Source organism: Cetorhinus maximus, chromosome 17, assembly GCF_964194155.1.
Source record: "Cetorhinus maximus chromosome 17, sCetMax3.hap1.1, whole genome shotgun sequence".
NCBI lineage: Eukaryota > Metazoa > Chordata > Chondrichthyes > Lamniformes > Cetorhinidae > Cetorhinus > Cetorhinus maximus.
The window spans coordinates 55,215,697-55,239,210 of record NC_135895.1 but is presented as its reverse complement, the minus strand read 5'-3'; the positions used below and the strand labels follow the sequence as shown (position 1 = coordinate 55,239,210).

At 39.4% G+C, this 23,514-nt stretch overlaps 1 protein-coding gene across 6 annotated transcripts in view; it reads right to left on the bottom strand.

Moving 5' to 3' along the window:
- Positions 1-1,714: 1,714 nt before the first annotated feature.
- Positions 1,715-23,514, bottom strand: part of efcab14 (EF-hand calcium binding domain 14) — a 90,129-nt gene continuing 68,329 nt past the window's right edge. For 4 of the 6 annotated variants that reach the window (XM_078561230.1, XM_078561231.1, XM_078561232.1 and 1 more), the window contains 2 exons: positions 10,957-11,091; positions 1,715-4,154 (listed from right to left, as the gene is read on the bottom strand). In XM_078561230.1, the coding sequence (XP_078417356.1) occupies positions 3,988-4,154; positions 10,957-11,091 (302 nt within the window). In that variant the 3' untranslated portion in view covers positions 1,715-3,987. The remainder of the gene's footprint in view (positions 4,155-10,956; positions 11,092-23,514) is intronic. The other 2 variants (XM_078561234.1, XM_078561235.1) reach the window with 1 other exon arrangement.

The window sequence follows — 23,514 nt, the reverse complement described above, 5'->3', positions numbered from 1 at the left end:
GATGCTGTATTTGACCATGCCAAAAGTTTCAGAGAAGTTGAGGAGAACAAACGGATATCACGTGGTGCAGGGAGTAATGACATTTTGGGGTTTATACATAAGTCCATGGACTAGAAACATAAAGTCATAATTAATACAAAATATTAGGTCAACCAAAGTACTGTGTGCAACTTTAGGCACTCATTATAGATTGAAAATTAAAGCCAGAGACAGCACAAAATGTAAATTCAACAGGGTGATAAAGGGTAGGAAGCCAAATCTATTAGAGATATAACTATTTTTAGTGGAACAGAAAATGCTACAAGATTTAATGGAATTTTGAAAATTAAGAGTTAAGGTGAAATGAACAGGGTAAGACTTGTCACTGAATCGGCAGCCTGAGGTAAGTAATAACCAATTTAAAATTATCAAACAAAAGTTAGAAATTTCTTTAGAGCTGTTGAAGCAGGAATATTTTCTCACAGGGAGAGATTTAGACACAGAATATGGCATTATTTAAAGAAGCATTGGGTATTTTAACAAGAGTAAGATATAATGCAAAGGAGAGCAGCACGCTGGGATTATTTTTTGACTGCTTTAGTAAAGAGCCAACAGACATGAACAGTCAAAATACATCTGTGCTGCAACCAGCTTGGTTTTAAATGATTACATTCAGTTATATTTCATTAATGTTTATCTCAGAACTCTCAATGAGCAAAACGGAATTATTCATTTGAGCACAAAACCATTACTCAAGTTGAGGCAGGTTCTGAGTAAAAATCCTAAACTTTAAGTTAGTTTATTTAATTAGAACCTGTTGACAACACAAAGTACTGCTGGATATATTTCGTAACAGAAAACATGCAAATTAACTTAATATGTTCAGAAACTTTACATATTTCATAGTCATTATTGAAAGATTCATAGTATAAATAATGTCCAAATTTCAGCTCATGGGACAAATGTAGATCAGTGAACGTTGGCAAATGCACCCAAAAACCTAGGCTCATATCACTTGCTTGCTTGTTGCCCTGCTTGAGTTTCATGGAAAGGGCTATCATTAGCATTATTGCCTCTTTGGTGGATTGTCTAGAGTAAAACACTAAAGTTGGTTAATACCTAGGGCGGCTCAAGATATTTACAAATTGATAGGAACATTGATAAAACTTTATATATAAAACTGCACGTTATTCAAGTTACTGTCAATAATGCCATGGGAGATCCTCAAGTAAGATTGGTTTTAGGGAGCATTTGCTTGTTAATAGATAATTTCTATATAATGGGAATAACTCCTACTACATGGATTAATTTAAATTGGAGTTGTAGCTTCATAGGCATTCACCTTATTCTGATTTGTAATTTATTTATTGCTAAATGAACAATTTCAATTACTTTAAAACAATAGTCGAGCCAGTTAACTAATCTTTAACCAACCACACTTTGTTTTAAGTGAATATTGTGTTTTCACAAACAGATAATGCAGCATGAATAGGTAATGCAGTATGATTGAGTTTACATAATCTTCTGTTGACTTGCAAATTATTTGGTCCGGTAGAGCTCAATGGGACAATGTCATTACTTTGCTATTAGAAATGAGATACTGTAAAGACATTAGTTCTTATGTACTTCCAGAAGCTATTATCACTGATCACTTAAATATCCCAATCTTACATTTTTTTCTATTAACACTATATCAATGCCTATGTGGAATTTACTTCATACAGAAAAGTTAAACCAAAGTTGGAATATGATCTTTTTATTATTTGATAAATAAATATTTTGATCATTACATGATATGAAACATGCAAAACACAAGTCATCAAAACAATGGTTGTTACTTTAATACAATGTAACTAACCATTTTATTACAGGAATAACTTCTCAAAATACATTTTAGTGCATTGTATACAACACAGAGTGAAATTTAAAATGACTTTATTTATAAGAATTACATTTATGATCTACCATTTATATGACAGTACCAAAATGTCCCTGCAGCAAAGCAGTTCCTTTATTTTAGGACACTTGCCCAGTGTTCATCTTTAGGTATCATCATCAGCATTGCATTATATATATATATTTTTAAAAATCCAACAACCAACAGTGCAAACAACCTGAATTATTTTTCCTCCCACACCTGCATCACAAAATTAGATCAACCTTCCTGCAAATATCTCTGCAAAACTGAATGAAACTTATCACAATGAAATACAAAAATACCAGAAAGGCCGATCTCTTATTGCTAGTATAATTAGAGGCGCTATTATTGGAACAGATCTATGGAGTTGAAGTAAATTTTTTTTAATTATGCAGAACAAAAATATTTATTCACAAAATACTATGATTCAATGCAGAGCTAGTGTCAGCAAAGAACCAATATAAGAATATGATCATAAAATCCAACATTTTGTATTGACTGTTAAACTTTCTTCCTCACCTAATAAAATTTTGCACTCGTGGAATGCACTGAATTTGAGCATATCATTCAGAATGTTACACAGTTAATGGTATCTAAAGACAATACCAGATAGACTTATTCCAAGCCCAATATTTTTTTTATTATTGCCAAGCACGTGCTAGAGACATGGATGCTGATTTTAATGCTCATTTATTAAGCTTTACACATTTATACCTTGCTAATCTGGTTTTATATTTATATTATTATTTTATGCCACTATCAGAAAATAACATGTTGAATGATTGAAGTCAAAGAAAACTTCAATGTTATACGGTTGCATGTTTAAGTACTGATCTTAATAATGAAACTCCAGTGCTGTAAACAACTAAACCTACAGGTTAGTTTTTCACTCAATAGCCTATGACATTGTCTGCTGCAGCTGTTCACATGGTCAATCTGCAAAACAAACCCCTTTTCTGACTGAACTAAAGTGACTGAGTGACAGGTCTGAAAGATAGCCCAGTTCTTAAATAAATGAAGGAATGGTTTACACAAAACCATTAAAAAAATCTAAAGAACATGAACCGCTTGTTCGAAAAAAAAGGAACAAAGTTATTTTTAAGATGCAATTATACTGGTTGTGAGCCATGCCAGTGCACGACTCTCAAACTGATGGCAGAAACCTCAAAGTAAAAATGCAATTTTTTTTAAAAAGGGGTCTTCCTAGTAGCCAGTATTAGTAAATCCAAGTTTCCTTTGAGGTTGCTGCCAGCTGCCTGTAATCTATACATTGGGAGACACAAGCATAAACATAGCACAGAAGCAATATGAAATCTGTCTTATTTACCTGCACAAAAGTGGTTGTAGTTACTGCATTTTACATACAGTACACAAATTGTTGAACTTTGCAAATCTTCAGAGCCGGTAATGTCCTGCAACAGTTTAGCAAAGGTCAATCCCAAGATAAAACTTAAGAGTAGTCACAAATCTCTCTAGTAATTTGCCTCAAATCAGTGGGATATGCATATTAAAATTCTGTCAAGGGTGACTAAAATGGTTATGAATTCTCCATTGAAAATAATGGAAATTTCTGAAACCTCCAGATGGATGTGTTGGGGGTGAAGGGGTGGCATTAAACATAACCACCTCATAGTTATGAGTAGAACTTTTGAGTTCAAAAAGGCAATGTTTTTCACCCTCCCTTCAGCACCAATGGAAGGCTCAAAGCACAAAAAATAATTCACTTTTGTCTCCACCAAAATGAATGGAAACCTGTTACAAGTTAAGTTTATGAACCTGCAACAAGTTTGATTATTAATAAAGTTTAACAAGCCAGTTCACTTTGAGTGTGAAATTTAATGTAAAAACAAAATCCTGAATGATTCATTCCTTACTCAGGTAAGATATTACAGACTGATTCATAAAAAAATGTTTTGAGGAAAACCCAAAGCTAACACGTTAGAATATCTATTCTATAAGGATATAATCAAATTTTGCACAATTGTGAAATACTGTTTAAAAGGTGCAATTGTAGCAATTATAAGTCAGTACTTCAGTTTAAAAAAACTCAGTCCAAATAGATACTATATTGTGTAACCCCCATCCCAACCTTATGGACCAAATGCATTAATGAGTTCTGTTTGAGAGAATCTTCCATCTTCATTCAAATCAAATTGCTGAAGTTCTTCAGGCTTAGGGGTTTGGATCCCAAATAAATTGTAAAGATCTTGATAAGAGAGTTGGCCATCATTAGATTTAAGGAACAGATCTTGTAGACCTGCAATAATAAAAACAAAAAATATTAGACAATGACATACTAAGCTTCAGAAAGGCAATATTAAGGCACTTAAAAAAAAGTCTTTCACCACAAGAACCAACACGCTTGGATGACTGTTATCCCTTATGCAACTGGCCAAGAGTAAACTTTTAGTTTGAATTGTCCCAATTCAGTTTTGCATGGACACAAGGCCACTGTAAAAGCAGGGCCATCTGCTGCTAAGCTGCATAGTTTCAGCAAATCCGTTGTGTAAACACAGGGGCCCTATGCCTTTGTTATTGCTAACCTGCACCTAAATTCACTGGATCTAGATAAGTGGAATGTCTTTGCAGGAAAGGAGTGTGCATTCCAGCTGAACAGGACCCATGTGGATAAAAGCAAAATACTGCGGATGCTGGAAATCTGAAATAAAAACAGAAAATGTTGGAAAAGCTCAGCAGGTCTGGCAGCATCTCTGGAGAAAGAAACAATTAACATTGAGTCTGTATGACTCTTCTTCAGAGCTAGAGAAGTAGAAATGTGATGGGATTTTATACTATTTAAGAGGGGGTGAAGCAGAATAGGTGGTCAGGGATAGGTAGGTGCTCAGGAGAGATTGACAAAGATGTCATGGTCACAAGAGGGAAGTTTTAATAGTTTGAAGTTGTTGTCCAGAAAGCTGTAAAGTGCCTAATCAGAAGGTGAGGTGCTATTCCTCCAGTTTGCGGCTGGCTTCACTGGAACATTGCAACAGGCCAAGAATGGACGTATGGGCAGGAGAGCAGGATGGTGTGTTGAAATGGCAAACGACAGAAAGGTCAGGGTTTTTAACACATTGAAAAGGTTGAAAACCCTTCATAGGAGCGTCATAAAGCAAAATCTGACATCAAGCTCCAAAGATATATATGGGCAGATGGTCAAAGAGGTAGGTTTTCAGTAGTGTCTTCAAGGAAGACAGACAGAAAGACAGTCAAAAGGGAAAAAGCTTAAGGAGAGAATTCCAGAGTTTAGGACCTCAGTAAATCATGGCAGGGTAACCAACGGTGGAGCAATTAAAATTGGGGAAGCTTAAGAGGTCACGATTGGAAGGGCACAAGAAACTGAGTTTGGGGCTGAAGGATATTTGAGATTTGGTTTTTTTGGTTGGGGGGGAGAGGCCATGGAGGATTTGAAAACAAGGGCGAGAATTTAAAAATCAAAGTGTTGCTTAACCTGGAGCCAAAAAGGTCAGTGAGCTCAAGGGTGATAGGTGAACTGAACTTGATGCAAGTTAGACCGTGGGCAGCAAAGTTTTGGATGACCTCGAGCTTATGAAGGGTGAAATGTTGAAAGCTGGCCAGGAATGCACTGGATTAGTTAATTAGGAAAAAAGGGCATGGGTGAGGGTTTCAGCAGAAGCACTGAGGCAGGGGTGGAGTCTTGAAATGGCACAAGTCAGGAGTGTGATGGAATATTCTCCACTTGCCTAGATGAGTGCAGATCCCATAACACTCAAGAAGCTTGACACCATCCAGGACAAAGCAGCCCACTTGATTGGCACCTCATACACAAATACTCTCTCCCTCCACCACTGACGCACAGTAGCAGCAGTGTACACCATCTACAGGATGCACTGCAGGAGTTCACCAAGGCTCCTTAGACATCACCTTCCAAAACCACAACCACTACCACATAGAAAGATGAGGGCAGCAGACACATGTGAACACCACCACCTGGAAGTTCCCTTCCAAGTCACACACCACCCTGACTTGGAAATATATTGCCTTTCCTTCACTGTCACTAGGTCAAAATCCTGGAACTCCCTTCCTAACAGCACTTTGGGTGTACCTACATCACAGGGACTGCAATGGCTCAAGGCAGCAGCTCACCACCACCTTCTCAAGGGCAACTAGGGATGGGCAATAAATGCTGGCCTAGCCAGCAAAGCCCACATCCCGTGAATGAATTTTTAAAAATTCTCGTGAGTTTTAATGAGATTGTGTAATTCATAGCAGACACTGACATCTTGGTGGGTTGCTAAGAAATCAGTGAGATCTGTCTTGGTCATATCTGTCATTTACTGTGCAGTGCGGTCGACTACAGTTTTCCTGTTAATGTTTCCTGATTCATACGTACCTCATGTTAATCCTGAATGTTAGAGTATAAGATAGATATTGTTTGCCTTCATATGGTAAATTTTATTTTGGTTGGTTTAAAACCATGGAATCTTGTGGCTTTGTTCTCTTAGTAAGTACCTTGGATCTCAAGCTTTGTCTACTTTAAACAAAGAGTTACTGGTCCCCAGCTGAATCGTAACAAATTTGGGGGTCTAGTCTGAGATCATAACACCCCATCTGTTATTTACCTGTTCTCCCACCTTCAGGGGTATGTGGAAAGACATAACAAGGCCCCTTTGTCCCTTTACACTTCTCAGTATCGCACCATTAATTATGTATTCTCTTGCCTTGTCTGCTCTCCCCAAAAGCATTAATACACTTCTCTGGATTAAAATCCAGTTGCCACCATTTCTGTTCACCTGATATCTTCCAGCAACCTACAATCTTCTTCCTTACCATCAACCACACACCAGTTTTATTTCACAGTAATTAAGGGCACGAAGGAAGCCATTTGACCCATCAAGTCCATGCCAGCTTTGCAGAACAATCCAGGCAATCCTATTTCCCTGCTCTAACCTGGTAGGCCTGCAAGCTTATCATCTGCAAACTTCTGTACTTGACCTACATTTGTTCCTGGTCAAGCAATGACTTGATTTTTAAAATTCTCATCCTTGATTTCAAATCCCTCCATTGCCTCGCTCCTCCTATCTCTGTATTCTCGTCCAGCACAGAGCCCTCCTGAGATATCTGCACTCCATTTAGCGCCTAGGCAGCATTAAAAAAGGGAATTCCTACATCCTCCCTACACCTCTCCAACTCTCTTCCCTCCTTTAAGACATTTCTTAAAACCTACCTCTATGACCAGGTCATCTATCCTAATATCACCTTTTGTGGCTAGCTGTCTAATTTGCAATGTAGCACTCCTATAAAGCACCTTGGGACATTTGATTATGTTAAAGGCACAATAAATTTGTTCATAATTGTATCCTGCTATAGCTAATTCTAAATCATTGTAGAGGCCATGAAAAGCAAGGGACCTAGTACTGAGCCCTGCGGAAGCCCTGGAAACACAGAAGGCTGTGGAGGTCAAGTCACTAAATATATTTACAAAGGAAATGGATAGATTTCTGGACTCTAAAGGCATCAAGGGGTGGGGAGAGAGTGGGAGTATGGCGTTGAGATAGAGGGTCTTCCATGATCATAATGAATGGCGGAGCAGGCTCGAAGGATCAAATGACCTACTCCTGCTCCTATTTTCTAGGTTTCTATGTAACATCCTTGCTGTCACAAAAACACTCAGCTACTATCCTTTGCCATTGAATTAATTTTGAATCCAACTTGGAATGCCGTAGACTCCCATCTGCTTAATTTTCCTAACCAGTTTGCAACATGATCTGGTCACAAACCTTTCTAAAATCGCCATAGGCTACAAGTATGCTATCTTCATCAACTCTCCTTGTTACCCCCTCAAAAAATTCAATCAAGTCAGTCACAGAATCTTCCCTTAAATTCACGTTGACTGCCCTAGATTAATCCATGACTTTCTAAATGAAGATTCAAACTATACCTCAACTTTTTCCAAAACTTTGCTTAACATTAGGCTGACTGGCCTGTACTTACCCAGGCCATCCCTTCTTCCCTTTTAACAGAACAATGTTACTAGTCCTCCGGCATCAAACCTGTAGCCAAAGAGGTATGGAAAATGATAGTGACAGCTCCATTATTTCCTCCCTTGCTTCTCTTAGCAGCTTAGGACACATTTTATCTGGGCTTAGCAATTTACCCACTTTCAAAGATGTTAAACCCTTCAATATTTCCTCTCCTTTAAGGAGTTTATACCATCCAATATTTCACACTCCTTCTCAACTAGAATTTTTGCATCATCCCTCTCTTTTGCAAATAAAGGCCTAAAATATTCATTGAGAACCATCACCAAGTCTTCCACCTCCACACACAGGTTACCTTTTTGGTCTCTAATTAGTCCTACTCTTTCCTAAGTTATCCTCTTGGATATATATTTATAAAGCACTTCTAGGGATTTTCTTGATTTTACTCATCAATATCTTTTTCATTACCTTCCTTTGCTTTCCTAATTTCCTTTTTAATTTCACCCTTGCATTTTCTATACTCCCTCATGTTTTCTGCATAACTGATCTCTCAATAGCTGGCATAAATTTCTTTTTTTGCCTTCTCCTACTCTGTGTACTCTTTGACATTCATGTGAGGCATGGGGAATTTGGAAATCTCTTCCTTTTTCTTTGTAAAATTATTTAGTCTGAACCCTCAATCCATCTCTTCCTTGAATACCTTCTACTCTTCTGACACTGGCGCATCAGAAAGTGGCAGTTTCCAGTCCAATTGTGTCAAAAAAAGCCACACCTCAGCTTAGTAACAACAGCTATTCCCCAAATTAAACATTTTTGCTCTTGGTCTATCTTTGTCCTTTTTCAAACTGAATTATGACCATGACCACCAAAATGCTATCCCACGATAGACTCATCCACCTGCCCGGCTTCATTTCTTAAAAATGAAATTCACAGCTGCCCCTTTTCTTATTGCGCTTACTACATATCAACTAGAAAGGTTCTCCTGAAAGCATTTTAAGAATTGTGTTCTCTCCATACTTTTAGACTGATTTTTATCCCAGTTAATATTCGGGTAGTTGAAATCCTCTACTTATTACTGCCCCATTGTTTCTGCACTTTTCAGCCATTTGCATATTTGTTCTTCTATCTCACTGACAGTATGGGGGTCTAATGTACTGCCCAAATTTTTGTTCCTCATTTCAACCCAGATTACCTCGTTTGATGATCCATCTTTTAACATATCATCCCTCCTCAGAGCTGTGATTGTTTATTTAAACAAATTACAAACCCACACAGCTACCCAACTTTTTTTTTAAAAATCACCCTCTCTATCCTGTTGAAAGCCCTGTAACCAGGAATGCTGAGCTGCCATTCAAGTGGAAAGGAGGGAACAATAGCTGGACATCAAATGAATATTATAGGGTGAGAAAAAGGAGGAACAAACAAAAGGCTGGAGGCTGGGACAACAAAACAGAAATGGAAATATATAGTATTTATTTTCTGATCTCTCAGAATCATAGGATGGCCAATGGCCTCATCTGTTTTCCCCATGAGTCCACTAGAGTAATACAACTCTTGTTCAATTCATGGGGCAGGGTCTTTTAGTCGGCGTGCGGGGGCGGGTCCGACACGTTGACATGTAAACTGACACATGATGACGTCGGGCGTGCGTCCCGACGTCATTGTGCAGTCCTGCGATATTTCGTTCGGCGGGTGCGCGGAGTAGGCTGCGTGCCCGCCAATATGTAAACGGCCTATTAAGGCCATTAAGTAAGCAATTGATGTAATTGTTAACGCTGCCCGTCCAACCTTAAGGTTGGCAGGCAGGCGAAAAGGCCAAGCAGCCTTCGCATTTTTAGGAAACCTTGTCCCTAAAGCTTTTATTAAATAAATAAATTTCCTAAATACAAAAACGTGTCCCATCTCATGTGACAGTCACACGAGGGGACATGCTTAAATAATTTTTCACACCATTTATTTAATTATTTCAATATGGATTCAATCCCGAGGCAGCTCCGTGCCTCAGGGACATTGAAGTGCTCTCCCGCGTACACGTATGAAAGTGTGCTGGCCCCAACTCTCCCTCCTCCCCCCGCCTACACAGGTAATTGGCCCGCCCATGTAAAATGGCGACATGGAGCAGATCGCGGGCGGCAATTGGCTCTACGACCGCTCCCGCCGAGCCCGCCCAACGCCTGAAAAATTCAGGCCATGGATTCTGTCATATTTCTATCTTGGGAGAGAAATGATTGGCATAAGGCAGCAGTTAGATGTTGATTTTATCTCAAAAATTTGCAAGCTTGTTGGGCACAACAACCTATTAATGTTCCTAAAAATGTTAACAATGCATACAGTCCTCTAACTTTGAAGCTAGATTTTGTGGGGGCTTAACTATTCAAAGTAAAATGTAGTTTTATAAGTTGGTCGTGTACAACCTATTAATGTTCCTAAAAATGTTAACAATGCATACAGTCCTCTAACTTTGAAGCTAGATTTTGTGGGGGCTTAACTATTCAAAGTAAAATGTAGTTTTATAAGTTGGTAGTGTATATAAGCTTCTCCACAACATGATTTATTTTTACATGCCCATCAAACCAATATTCCCAGCAAAAGAGGACCAAATTTTATGAGTGTTAACAAATTGTCAGGTTAAATTTACTCATTTAAATGTACTCCAAGAAGCTTTAAATGTATCTAGACGAATCGAATTGCTACGCAGGCAACATGCTGTCTTTTTGACAGTACCCCCCCCAAACCTATGTTCTCTACCACCTAGAAGGACAAAGACAGCAGGTGCATGGGCAAACACCACTACCTGCATGTTCCCCTCCAAGCCAGTCACCATCCTGACTTGGAAATATATTGCCGCTCTTTCACTGTTGCTGGGTCAAAATCCTAGAACTCCCTCCCCAATAGCACTTTGGATGTACCTACTCCGCATGGATTACAGCGGTTCAAGGCGGCAGCTCACCAGCACCTTCTCAAGGGCAATTATGGATGAGCAGTAAATGCTGGCCTAGCCAGTGACGGCACATCCCATGAATGAATAAAAAAGGGCAGTTAAGATTATAAATAACGTACTTCAATGAAGCAGTTTGATATAAGCTGAATGTTTGATGCAGTCTTCATTTTAAAACTCACCTTTTAAATTGGTAATCCCAGGAAATGAAAGGTGTTTTAACTTGACATTCCTTTTATTGTTTTTTTTAGCTACTGCTTTTACTGGAAGTGTCGAAGATACTGAGGGTTTCACTGTAGAAGTTGAACTTGTATTACCTGCAGAACAAAAGCAGTATTATTATTAAAAATAGTTCTCTTGTTAATAATTCATGTCTGTAGACGTGTAGGGAAAGGTTTCTGCCCACCTGAGCTATGCCAATGTTTATACTCCACAATCTGATTTCCTCTTCCATTCATGCCCTCATATCCCTCTACAAACTTTCTTTCCTCATATATGCATCATGCCTTCCTCTTAAGTGCTATCTGCTTCCACCGCTCCAGATGTTACTGCTCTGTGCAAAGAAATTCCTCCTAATGTTTTCATTTGATGTCAGTCGCTGTCATGTACTTATAGCCCCTTGCTCTGGGCTCACCCACAAGTGGAAGCAATTTTCCCACACATACCTTATCCTGGCTGAGTACAACTCTTAGTGTTTTCTTCTCCAGAGAAAAGAGTCCCAAGTCTGCTCAATCCTTCTGGGTAGATGCGCATTCTCAATTCTAAAATCCTTAAGGTGCTTTCTCCAATACTTCAGAAACTTTTTTGTAATAAGACAACCAGAACTGCAGGATGTTCTCAGTGCGATTTCACCAAGGTTCTATATAAATTTAACGCTCTATATAAATTTAACATTACCTCTCTGCTTTTGTGTTTTGTTTGTCTAGAATGAACTCCAGTAATTTGCACTCTACGGTCTTTAGATCTGCATTATGTTACAAACGCTGGTTATGTTTTAAACTGTCTCATTTAATTCAAGGTAAAATGGAGTTGTTTGGAGCTGGGGGCGGGGGAGAATGTGACCTCCTATAGAATCTGCTCAGAGAAAGCCCATGTGATCTCATACCGAATCTGCTCGAAGACAGGCCCATCTGACTTCATACTAAATCTGTCTAGAGACAAGCCCACACGATTGATTGCCATGGGGACAGGGGCCCAGGTCAAAACTTAATGAAAATAGGGTGCAAGTTTTAACACCTGAACACAAATAAGGAGGCAGCTGGCTTTGCTGTCTGCAGACTCAGACTCTCAGAGTCAGTCAGACAGAGAGATTTGGGGAAGTTGACCCACAACAGGTGTTGCTATGCTAGACAGAAGGAAAAGGACCATTTGAGTTAATCTCCAAGCAGAGTGCTGGTGAGGATGGAATCCCTGTTCAAAAAAACAGTTAAAGACCAAGGGGTCACCAGAGGGTGCCTTGCTACTGGAAGTCCATTTCCGTAAGCTCTGAAGATTGAGTGAAGGGGACTTTGTTTAAAAGGACACTGAAGGTTTGCCCTAGTGGGGCAGGGAGAAGCGATCCTGTTAAAGCCAAGAAAAGCTTGACACTTTAAACAAGACTTAATTTCTGGCAAGAGTGCGGTGTAATGAATAAATGTGGTGTGGGATTTTAGGGTTATGTTCAGTTGCTGGGGAGCAGTTTTTCTGTAGTGAAGTGTATTAGGTGCCTACAAAGTATTGCTAAGTCAATGTTGATTTTAGTTTGTTTGTTACAGTAAGAGTCTTAAAATCTGAAACACTGGGCGATTCCTTTGCATAGGTTACTTAGTTATCGGTCTATACGGGGATTGTAACAACTGCCAGAACTCATTGCTCTTCTATCCAGTTTATTTGCTTACCTTCCAAGGAATAAGTGGTCTCCTCATTTCTCCTACCAAAATTAACCTCCTCATACTTGAACTTTAGTTGCCATTTATCTACCCACTCTTCGTGTCTATGCCTTCCTGTACTTTGGTTCAGTCAGCCACATTAACAATCTGCCACTGTCAATTTAGTATCATGTACCAAATTTGACAACATACCTCCAATTCTTCAACCCATTTATGTATGTGGTAAGCAATGATGATCCAAATATGAATCTTTGTGACATTTCCCACTTTGCCAGTCTAAGAAACATTCCTTTCTCCTATCCTCTGTTTAGTAGTCCTTACAATCTATTTTGTTACCAAGCCCCTGTCTCCAACTTTGTCATGAATCCCTTACGTGACATCTTATTGAAGACCTTCTAAAAGTCGATATTTAAGACATCCCTTGCATTGTTCTTGTCCACTCTAAAAATACAAATGGAATGGTCTCAGCAGTATAATTTATTCAGTAGACTTCAGAGTAAATGTTTAGGTTTGCATCTCTAGGTATTTGTGGGGTTCCTCTTTAGATTTTTCAGTCATAACCACACAGTTGTGTGTATGAATGTTGTCTAATTTCCTTGTTATTCTGATGAACTAGCAGGAAAATTGCTGCTGGATATACTCACTCAGAAAAAGACAACTTAGTGGTATAATTAAATCTATTTTGCAAGGAAATATTTCTGCTTTTACAGCTAAAGTCGTCCAAGTGTTCTAAAAGGCAGGTTTTACTTCACTACTACATCTGTAAAAAGAACCAAGACTCAAATAAAAAAAACGAGGGCCCAAGGAAAATTAGAATTGAAGAAAATCCACAATCATTGCCCTCCTGCTACAACAGAACAAAATCTTCAAAAGTCTAGTACACTGTTAATTTAACCCCACCAAGAAAAAAATAAAACATTCCAAATTGCACATAACTTATGTACCAATTATTTGTTAATCTTTCATGGGATGTGGGCTTCACTGGCTAGGCCAGCATTTATTGCCCATTACTAATTGCCCTTGAGAAGGCAGCGGTGGAGCTGTCTTCTTGTATTGCTGAAGTCCATGTGGTGTAGGTATGCCCACAGTGAAACTTGGGAGGGAGTTCCAGGGTTTTGACCCAGCAACAGTGAAGGAATGGTAATATATTTTCAGGTCAGGATGGTGTGTGGCTTGGTGGGGATCTTGCAGGTGGTGGTGTTCCCATGTATCTTGTCCTTCTAGGTGGTATAGGTCACAAGTTTGGAAGTTGCTGTCAAAGAAGCCTTGGTGAGTTTCTGCAGTGCATCTTGTAGATGGCACACACTGCTGCCACTGTACATTGGTGCTAGAGGGAGTGGATGTTGGAGGTGGTGGATAGGGTGCCAATCGAGTGGGCTGCTTTGTCTTGGATTGTGTCGAGTTTCGAGGGTTGATAGAGCTGCATTCATCCAGGTGAGTGGAGAGTATTCCATCATACTCTTGACTTGCGCCTTGTGGTGCGGGTGGGGGGGGGGGGGTAGGTGGTGAGTTACTTGCTGCAGAATTCCTGGCCTCTGACCTGCTCTTGTAGCCACAATATTTATATGCTAGTCCAGTCCAGTTTCTGCTCAATGCTAATGTTGGTAGTGGGGGATTCTGCAATGGTATTGCCATTGAATGTCAAGGGACGATGGTTGGGTTCTCTCTTGTTGGAGATGGTCAATGCCTAGCATTTGTGTGGCGCAAATATTACCTGTCACTTATCATCCCAAGCCTGAATGTTGCCCTGGTCTTGCTGCATATTGGCACAGATTGCTTCAGTATATACTGTGCTTACAGTAATGCGCTTAGAGATAAAAGAACATTTTTTCCATTTATCTTTCAAATTAAAATCAAATCTGATTGAAAGGCTATTGATCTGAAGCATTAATTATGTCTCTCACCACAGATGCTGCCTGACCTGCTGAGTGTTGCCAGCATTTTCTGCTTTTAATTTCAAAATCAAATTTCCCTGGCTTCAAAGATAGTCTAGATGAGGTGCATATTCGGGATAGTTTCTTGGAACAGCATGTTCTGGAGCCAGAGAGCAGGCTATACTAGACCTGGTATTGCGCAATAAGATCAGAGTAATAGTAAACTATTAAATAAGTTACAGCAGGGCACTTGGAGCTCAAGGGCTCAAGGTCATCAAGCAGAGTCAACATGGTTTTGTGAAAGGGAATCATGTTTATCATGTTTATTGGAGTTCTTTCAGGAAGTAACTTGTGCTGTGCATAAAGGGCAACTGGTGGATGTACTGTAGAGTTCCAGAAGGCATTTGATAAAGTGCCACATCAGAGGTTCTTGCGGAAAATAAAAGCTCATGGTCTAGGGGTACCATGTTGGCATGGACAGAAGATTGACTGGCTAACAGGAAGCAGAGAGTTGGCATAAAGGGTCTTTTTCAGGTTGGCAAGATGCAATGAGTGGCGTGCCACAGAGCTCAGTGCGGGGACCTCAACTGTTAAAATTTATATAAATGACTTGGATGAAGGGATTAAAGGGATGGTTGCCAAATTAGCTGATGACACAAAGATAGGTAGGAAAGTAAGTTGTAAAGAGGACATAAGGAGGCTACAAACAGATATAGATAGGTAAAATGAGTTAGCAAAGATCTGGCTGGTGGAGTTTAATGTGGGGAAAATGTGGAATTGTCCTTATGGCAGGAAGAATTAAAGAGAAACATATTATCTAAATGTTGAGAGATTGCAGAGCCCTGAGCTGCAGAGAAATCTAGTGCATGAATCGCAAAATGCTAGTATGCAAGTACAACAAGTAATTAGGAAAGCTAATCGAATGTTATCGTTTATTGCGAGGGAAATTGAAAACAAAGGTAGGGAAGTTATGCTTCAGTTGTACAGGGCATTGGCGAGACTACATTTGGAGTACTGTGCACAATATTGGTCACCTTATTAAGGAAGGATGTAAATGCATTGGAAGCAATTCAGAGGAGGTTTATCAGACGAATACCTGGAATGGGTGGGTTGTCTTATGAGGAAAGGTTGGACAGACTAGGCTTATATCCACTGGAGCTTAGCAGAGTAAGGGGCGACTTGCAATATTCTGAGGGGTCTTGGGACAGGGTGGATGTGGAGAGGATGTTTCCTTGAGGGAGAAGCTAGAACTAGGGGTCAGTGTTTAAAAACAAGGGGTCACCCATTTAAAACAGAGATGAGGCAAAGATTTTTCACTCAGAGGGAAAAATTCAGTCTTTGGAGCTCCCTTCCTCAAACGGTGGTGGAAGCAGTCTTTGAATATTTTCAAGGCAGAGGTGGATAGATTCTAGGTAAGCAAGTGGGTAACAAGTTATCAGTGGTAGGTGGGATGCAGATTTCAGGTTACGATCAGATCAACCATGATCTTATTAAATGGCGGAGCTGGCTCGAAGGGCTGAATGGCCTACTCCTGCTCCTTGTTCGTATGTTCATTAATCCCTAGAGAAATTTTTGTCATAAAAGTTAGAGAGGTGCAAATTCAGCTAAACCACACACTGCTTGAAATGCAAAATCGGCACGCGTATTGTGAAGCCCATCTTTGGCTATGTTCTTTCAAATAAAACGTTCTAGTCCCTAACCCTCAAATTCTGGCCTTGAGCATCGCCAATTTTAATTGCTCCACCATTGGCAGCTGTATCTTCAGCAACTGCTTGGACCTCAAGCTCTTGAACTCCCTCCCTAAACCTCTCCACCTCTCTCTTCTCCTTTAAGACTATCCTTAAAATCTACCTCTTTGACTAGGTCTCCAGTTATATGCCTCAGTATCTTATGAAGCTTGTCAAATTTTGTTTGGTGTTACCATGAGGCGCATGGAGATGTTTTACCTTGAAGTCATTATATAAATAAGTCATTGTTGTAAAGGATTACTGAATTTATTCTATAGTTTTTGACCATAATTATAATCTTAATTGCACTGTTGCTGTTTTTCTTGCCTAGTTTTATTTAGTTCTGTGTAACTCTCCCCTTTAACCTTGAATTTATTTTTTCAGTTTGATCCAGTTTTAAACTGGTGTCTTTTGCTTTTTCCTCTTATCCACCTAAGTTCAATTTTCCAGAACTGCATAAGAGATTTTGGTTAAATTGAGATTTTCAGGCAGGCAATTTATTTTCTCTCCGGTTTTTGCTATTTCTGCTGTTAAATTAGTCAGTAGGAGATTGAAAAGAATAGCAATAGTTGATAAAATCTTTTAACCCTACCTTGTTCTCCATTCTACTCCTCAAATTTTCCATTCCTCAGACTGTGGAAGTATAAGTCAACGCACCAGAGCAAGGAGGCATAGGCTAACAGTGGTGGAAGAAATTTTTCATGCAGTGTTATCAACACTTTGAATCTCTATTACCATAAGTGGCAGACCATTTCTTCAGGCTACAGTTAGATGACCATATCCAATTTTCTTTTTATTCTGAATGGATGAGCCAAGGTAAGCTGAATGGATCCCCCCCTTACTTGTATTTACTTTGTGATCTTACTTCCACTGAGGACCTGGCTAAATTCAGGAACTCAATGTGGGAATTATGGAAAAAATCCTGTAGTCTAGCCACCCTCTCCCCAAACAACAAAATGTGTCACAGCATCATTTGAGAATAAGCCCCACCCGAGAATTCGATCATTTTGTTAGCGTCTTCACTATTTTGCTCGTTTCAGTCTGTTTGCTTTTATATACAGCTGATATGACTGCCTGCCTAATGATGAACCAGTTTGCACTGGCAACATAAATAGCCTAATTGACACTCCATGCTTTTGAAACCCAGCAGCTATCAATGCTATCACAGTTAGCACATGAAAGGCTCATTATCACACAGTTCTGTTGCTTCTTTCAACACAACTGACAGCCTTTGATCAAAATCTACACTAGCTTCCAATAAGAAAAAAATAAAAATGCTTTAATTAGTTGTAAGGTCTTGGCCTTTGAACACCAAATATCTCAGAACGCAAGATCAAATGTTTATTTTTTAAAAAAGGTGATAGCAGAAAGCTGTGAACATGCACTGCATTCCACTGATGCCTGCTTACTCCAGATCAAACCTGCAGGTACTTAGTGTCTGAGAAAGCAAAGTGAAATTCCCACCCTTTATTTTCAAGCATCATCAGCTCTCAACTTAATTAGCTGGAAGATCAATTATATATTCTTAGGTTATGTCGTCTGACTCCTGCTGTATGGTCACCTCTGATCTCATCATGCTTTCATGCTTAACACACCACTTTACAAAGGATGTAGCAGGGCTGCTCATTAACCCAGCTGTTCTTTTTTAAAAGCAAGCCTTTCTTCTGAAGTTCAATTATATGTTTTTTCCTCAACAGTTTAAACTATTGCCAATAATGAGGAGGAATTAGTGTTTAATTTTCTCACTACTGGAACAGATATTGTATTCTCTTCTATTGTAAATAGGGCTTTTATTTCCCCTACATCCAAATGAATAAACAGTATGATAGTGGGATTTGGCACATCCTTATGTTAAGCAGTACAATCTATAGACGGCCCATCCTAATTCTAATTCACTTAGAAAAAATAATCCAATTAAATATTTCAGGAAAAACGCCGGAAATTCCTCAAGACTCCAAGTCATAATTGCCCATTGCACATACACACTTAACTAAACTAAGTTTCTCTTTGAATAGCCATTAAGAACTATTTATTTTATGAGGATACATGCAAAGTCTTCACATTGCATTCTACTTCCTATTGCATTCTCGTAAGCACCTTGTCTGCTAATAAATTTACTGATCACTCTCTTGAAAGCTATAACCCTCCACTTCTACTGCCTAACCCACACATTCTTATGACGTTATATCCCAAATGTATTCACTTTTCCTATCCTATTTTAAACCAATGTTCACATGTCCTAAAGCTTATATTACTGCTGACCATTTTTTTGGAATCAGTCTGTACATTCCATTCATAATTGTATATGTCTCAGAAAGAACTCCTTTTGTTCCCCAAGATTCATGCTTGGAAGCAGTTCCACAGGCATCAGCAGCCCTCCAGTGCCAAGTTTCTATTTGTCTTGTGTAAGCCCAGGTGGCATCAGCATACTAACTAATTTTACAGGTCATCAAGGTAAGACCCGATCCCATGCTCATTTGCTGTTAACGTACATACACTTTCCACATGGTTCACGGGTTTTTTTTTTCAGCAGTGATCCCTGGGCTCCTATATGCTTCAGCAATTTGGACAACCTACAGCAGGCACCTCAAAGCACTGGAGAAGTACCACCAGCAGTGCCTTTGCAAGATCCTACACATGAACATATGAACATGCAAATTAGGAGCAGGAGTAGGCCACTTGGCCATTCAAGCCTGCTCTGCCATTCAATGAGATCATGGCTGATCTGATTGTAACCTCAACTCCACATTCCCATCTACCCAATAACCTTTCATCCCCATGTTTATCAAGAATCTACCTCCGCCTTAAAAACATTCAAAGACTCTCTTCCTAGAAAGTGGAAGAGGTGTTGCAAAGACACTCAACCTTCTGAGAGAAAAAATTTCTTCGCTCTGTCCTAAATGGGTGACCTCTTACTTTTAAACAATGGCTCCTAGTACCCACAAGAGGATACATCCTCTCCATATCGACCCTGTCAGGACTCAAGAACTTATATGTTTCAATCAAGTTGCCTCTTCTAAACTCCAGCAGATACAAGCCTAGCCTGTCCAACCTTTCCTCATAAGGCAATCCGCACAATCCAGGTATTAGTTTAGTAAACCTTCTCTGAACTGCTTCCAATGCATTTATATCCTTCCTTAAATACTAGCATACTAGCCTTTTATAATTCATGGTTCACTAATATCCTTTAGGGAAGGAAATCTGCCACCCTTATCTGGTCTGGCCTACATATGACTCCAGAGCCACAGCAATGTGGTTGACTCTTAAATGCCCTCTGAACAAATTAGTGCAAGAGCAATTAAAGACGGGCAATAAATGCTGGCTTATTCAGCGACAGCCACATCCCGTGAATGAATTAAAAAATGCACTAAGATCCCCAGATCCCTCTGCACCTCAGAGCTCTACAATCTCTCACCATTTAGATAATATACTTTATTTTTCCTGCCAAAATGGACAATTTCACACTTGTCCACATATACTCCATTGACCAGGTCTTTGTCAACTCATTAACCTATCTATATCCCTTTGTAGCCTCCTTGGGTCCTTTTCACATCTTATTACCCTACCTATCTTTGTCATCAGCAAATTTAGCGACCATACCTTTTGTTCCTTCATCCAAGTCATTTATACAAATTGTACAAAGTTGAGGCCCCAGCACTGATCCCTGTGGCACACCACTCGTTACATCTTGCCAACCAGAAAGTGACTCCTTTAAGTCTACTGTTTCCTGTTAGCTAAACAATCTTCTATCCATGCCAATACGTTATCTCCTAAACCATGAGCTTTTATTTTTTTGTAATAACCTTTGATGTGGCACCTTCTATCCCCTTTATCCACAGCATATATTTACTTCTTCAAAGAACTCCAATAAATTGGTTAAGCATGATTTCCCTTTCACAAAACCATGTTTACTCTGCCTGATTACCCTGAATTTTTCCAAGTGCCCTGCTATAACATCTTTAAAAATAGCTTCTAGCATTTTCCCTGTGACAGATGTTAAGCCAACTGGCCTGTAATTTCCTGCTGTTTTCCTCCCTTTTTGAATAAAGGAGTTACATTCACTGTTTTGCAATCTAATGGAACCTTCCCCGAATATAAGGAATATTGGAAAATTAAAACCAATGCATCAACTATCTCAAGATAAAATCAAAATACTGTGGATGATGGAAATCTGAACCAATAACAGAAAATGTTGGAAAAACTCAGCAGGTCTAACAGCATCTGTGGAGAGAAAAACAGTTAACGTTTCAAGAACATTAGTCAGTAGAAGTGGAGGGTTATAGCTTTCAAGAGAGTGATCAGTAAACTTATTGGCAGACAAGGCGCTTACGAGAATGCAATAGAAAAAGCCGTGACTTTGCATGCATCCTGATGAAAGAAATAGTTCTTTAAGGCTATTCAGAGAGGAAATTAGTTTAATTAGGTGTGTATGTGCAATGAGCAATTATGACTTGGAGTCTTGAGGAATTTCCGGCATTTTCCCAGAAATATTTAATTGGATTATTTTTTCTCTCGAAATGTTAACTCTGTTTTTCTCTCCACATCAACTACCTCACTAGCCACTTCTTTTAAGACCCTAGAATGAAGTCCATCAGGACCTGGGGACTTGTCAGCCCGCAGCTCCAACAGTTTTCTCAGTACCACTTTTCTAGCGGTTGTAATTTCCCTAGTTCCTCCCTCGCTTCTATTTCCTGATTTAGATATTTCTGGGACATTACTTGTATCCTCTATAGTGAAGACCGATGCAAGATACCAGTTCAATTCATCTACCATCTCCTTATTTTCCATTATTAATTCCCCAGTCTCTCACTCTATAGGACTAATGCTCACTTTTAAATTTAAAACATTTTTAAATTTAAAAAAAAATTCTACAGAAAACCTTACTATCCATCCATCTTTATATTTCTAGCTAGCTTTCTAATTTTCCTTATCAATCTTTTGGTCATTCTTTGCTGCTTTTTTATATTCTGTCTAATTTTCTGACCCACAATCCATCCATCTTATATGTTTTTTAAGTTTGCTACTATATTTTTTTTTTAGTTAACCACAGATGGTGGATCCTCCCCTTGGAATTTTTTCTCTCATTGGGATGTATCTATTGTGTATTTTGAAATATTCCCTTATATGTTTGCCACTCTATTGACCTATCACTTCATCTAATTTGCTAGTTCACTTTAGCCAGCTGTGCTTTCATAAATGCCCTTATTTAAGATTAAAATACTAGTCTTGGACCCACTTTTCTCTCCCTCAAGCCGAATGTAAAATTCAATTATATTATGATTGCTACTATCTAGGGGCGCCTCCACTATGCGGTCATTAATTAATCCTATCTCATTGTACAATACCAGGTCTAGTATAGCCTGCTCTCTGGTTGGTGCCAGAATATGCTGTTCTAAGAAACTATCTCAAAAACATTCTATGAATTCCTCATCTTGGCTCCCTCAGTCCACCTGATTTTCCTAATCTATATGCAGATTAAAATTCTCCATGATTATCGCCGTATCTTTTTGACAAGCTCCCATTATTTCTTCCTTCCATTATTTCTTCCTTTATACCCCATCCCTATGGTTACTGTTAGGGGGCCTGTACACCACTCCCACAAGTGACTTCTTACCTTCTTCATTTCTCATCGCTACCCAAACCATTTCTACCTCCTGATTTCCTGAACTTAGGTCATCCCTCTCTAATGTGCTAATACCATCTTCAATTAACAGAGCTACCCCCCTCCAACTTTTCCTATAATGGCTATCAAATCATACTTATTTATTTCTATTTGCACTGAGTTCATCTGCTTTGTTTCAAATGCTACATGCATTTAGATACAGAGCCTTTAGTATTATGCTTTTATTATTTTTGTAACTCTAGCCTTATCTGATGATTTACTCTTAGATTTGTACTTCCTGTACTCTGTCCCTTCCTGTCACAGCCTGTTTATTGTTTTCCACATTAATACCTATCTCTCATCTTTTCTCTACTCTTTGATTTACCACATCTTCCCAAATTTGTTCTCTCGTCCCCCTATTCAGTTTAAAACCCTTCTTACTTCCCTAGTCTTGCAGCTCACTGAAACACTGGCTCCAAAGCTGCACTTGTTTGCCTCCAAATCTGGTGGCAAGAAATGGGGTATAACAGCATAATCCTCTTCAAGCCAATATGCCAGCATTGAGGTGCTAATTACTCAAAACCAGCTTCACTGGGCAGGACATGTCGTTCGTCTGCCTGATACCAGACCCCTGAAGCAACTATTCTACTCTGCACTCAGGTTCAGCTGCAGACTCCCAAGGAGAGCAGCAAAAATGCTTTACAGATATCCTCAAAGCAACTCTGAAAAGATCAAACATCCCTGGTGACACTTGGGAGTATCTGGTTTGGGACCAATCAAAATTGGGAAGGTTCATTCAGGAAGGCACCAAACACATCAAAAGACTTTGTCAGGAAGATTCAGAGTGCACAAACTCCAAGAACCTCATCTACCTGACCCTTCAAGCCAAACCTGTCCCACATGTGCCAGGGTCTGCAGATTGCATATTGGACTTATCAGCCATCTCAGAACCCATCAAACCAGAGTGGAAGCAAGTCATCCTCGACCCCTGAGAGGAAACCCCAACTAAGTTAGTTACGGAATTAAATTTGACAAATATACAGCACACTCATATCCCAGAACATTAGAGTTCTCTGCGATAGCTCAGTGGATAAATGCACAAAGCCGCGTGGTACGGAAGCATATCACCCATGAAGATTCCGGGTCTGATCCCTGGTCCATTTTGGGTTTTGCATGGATACCCAATTACCTTCTCAGCAGCATCTAAACTATGATACAAAGCAGTGAGCTAGGGGAAAGAGGACCAGTGGCTCTAATTAAAAGTACACATGAGTATAATTATTTTAAGGGCAAGCTGTTGGGGAAACTAAAACAGATTTAGCTTTTGATTTTCCTGTTCAGGTATTGAAAAGAAATGTTATTTTGTTGGGGATTTGGAAGGAAAAATGCCCATCTCAAACACCCCTTCCCATAACCACCAGAACAGTAATTCAATTTAGATCAACCAGAAGTGGAGGTATGATTTTCTGAAGTGCATTTGCAGGCACTTGTTGGACTGTCCACCCAAGAAAAGCCTAACTGAAAGACATTTAATGAAGCCATAGAACCATAGAAAAGTTACAGCACAGAAGGAGGCCATTCGGCCCATCTTGTCCATGCCAGCCCGAGGACACCCAGGTGCCCTTTCTAATCCCACCTTCCTGCACCCGGCCCATAGCCCTGCAGCTTA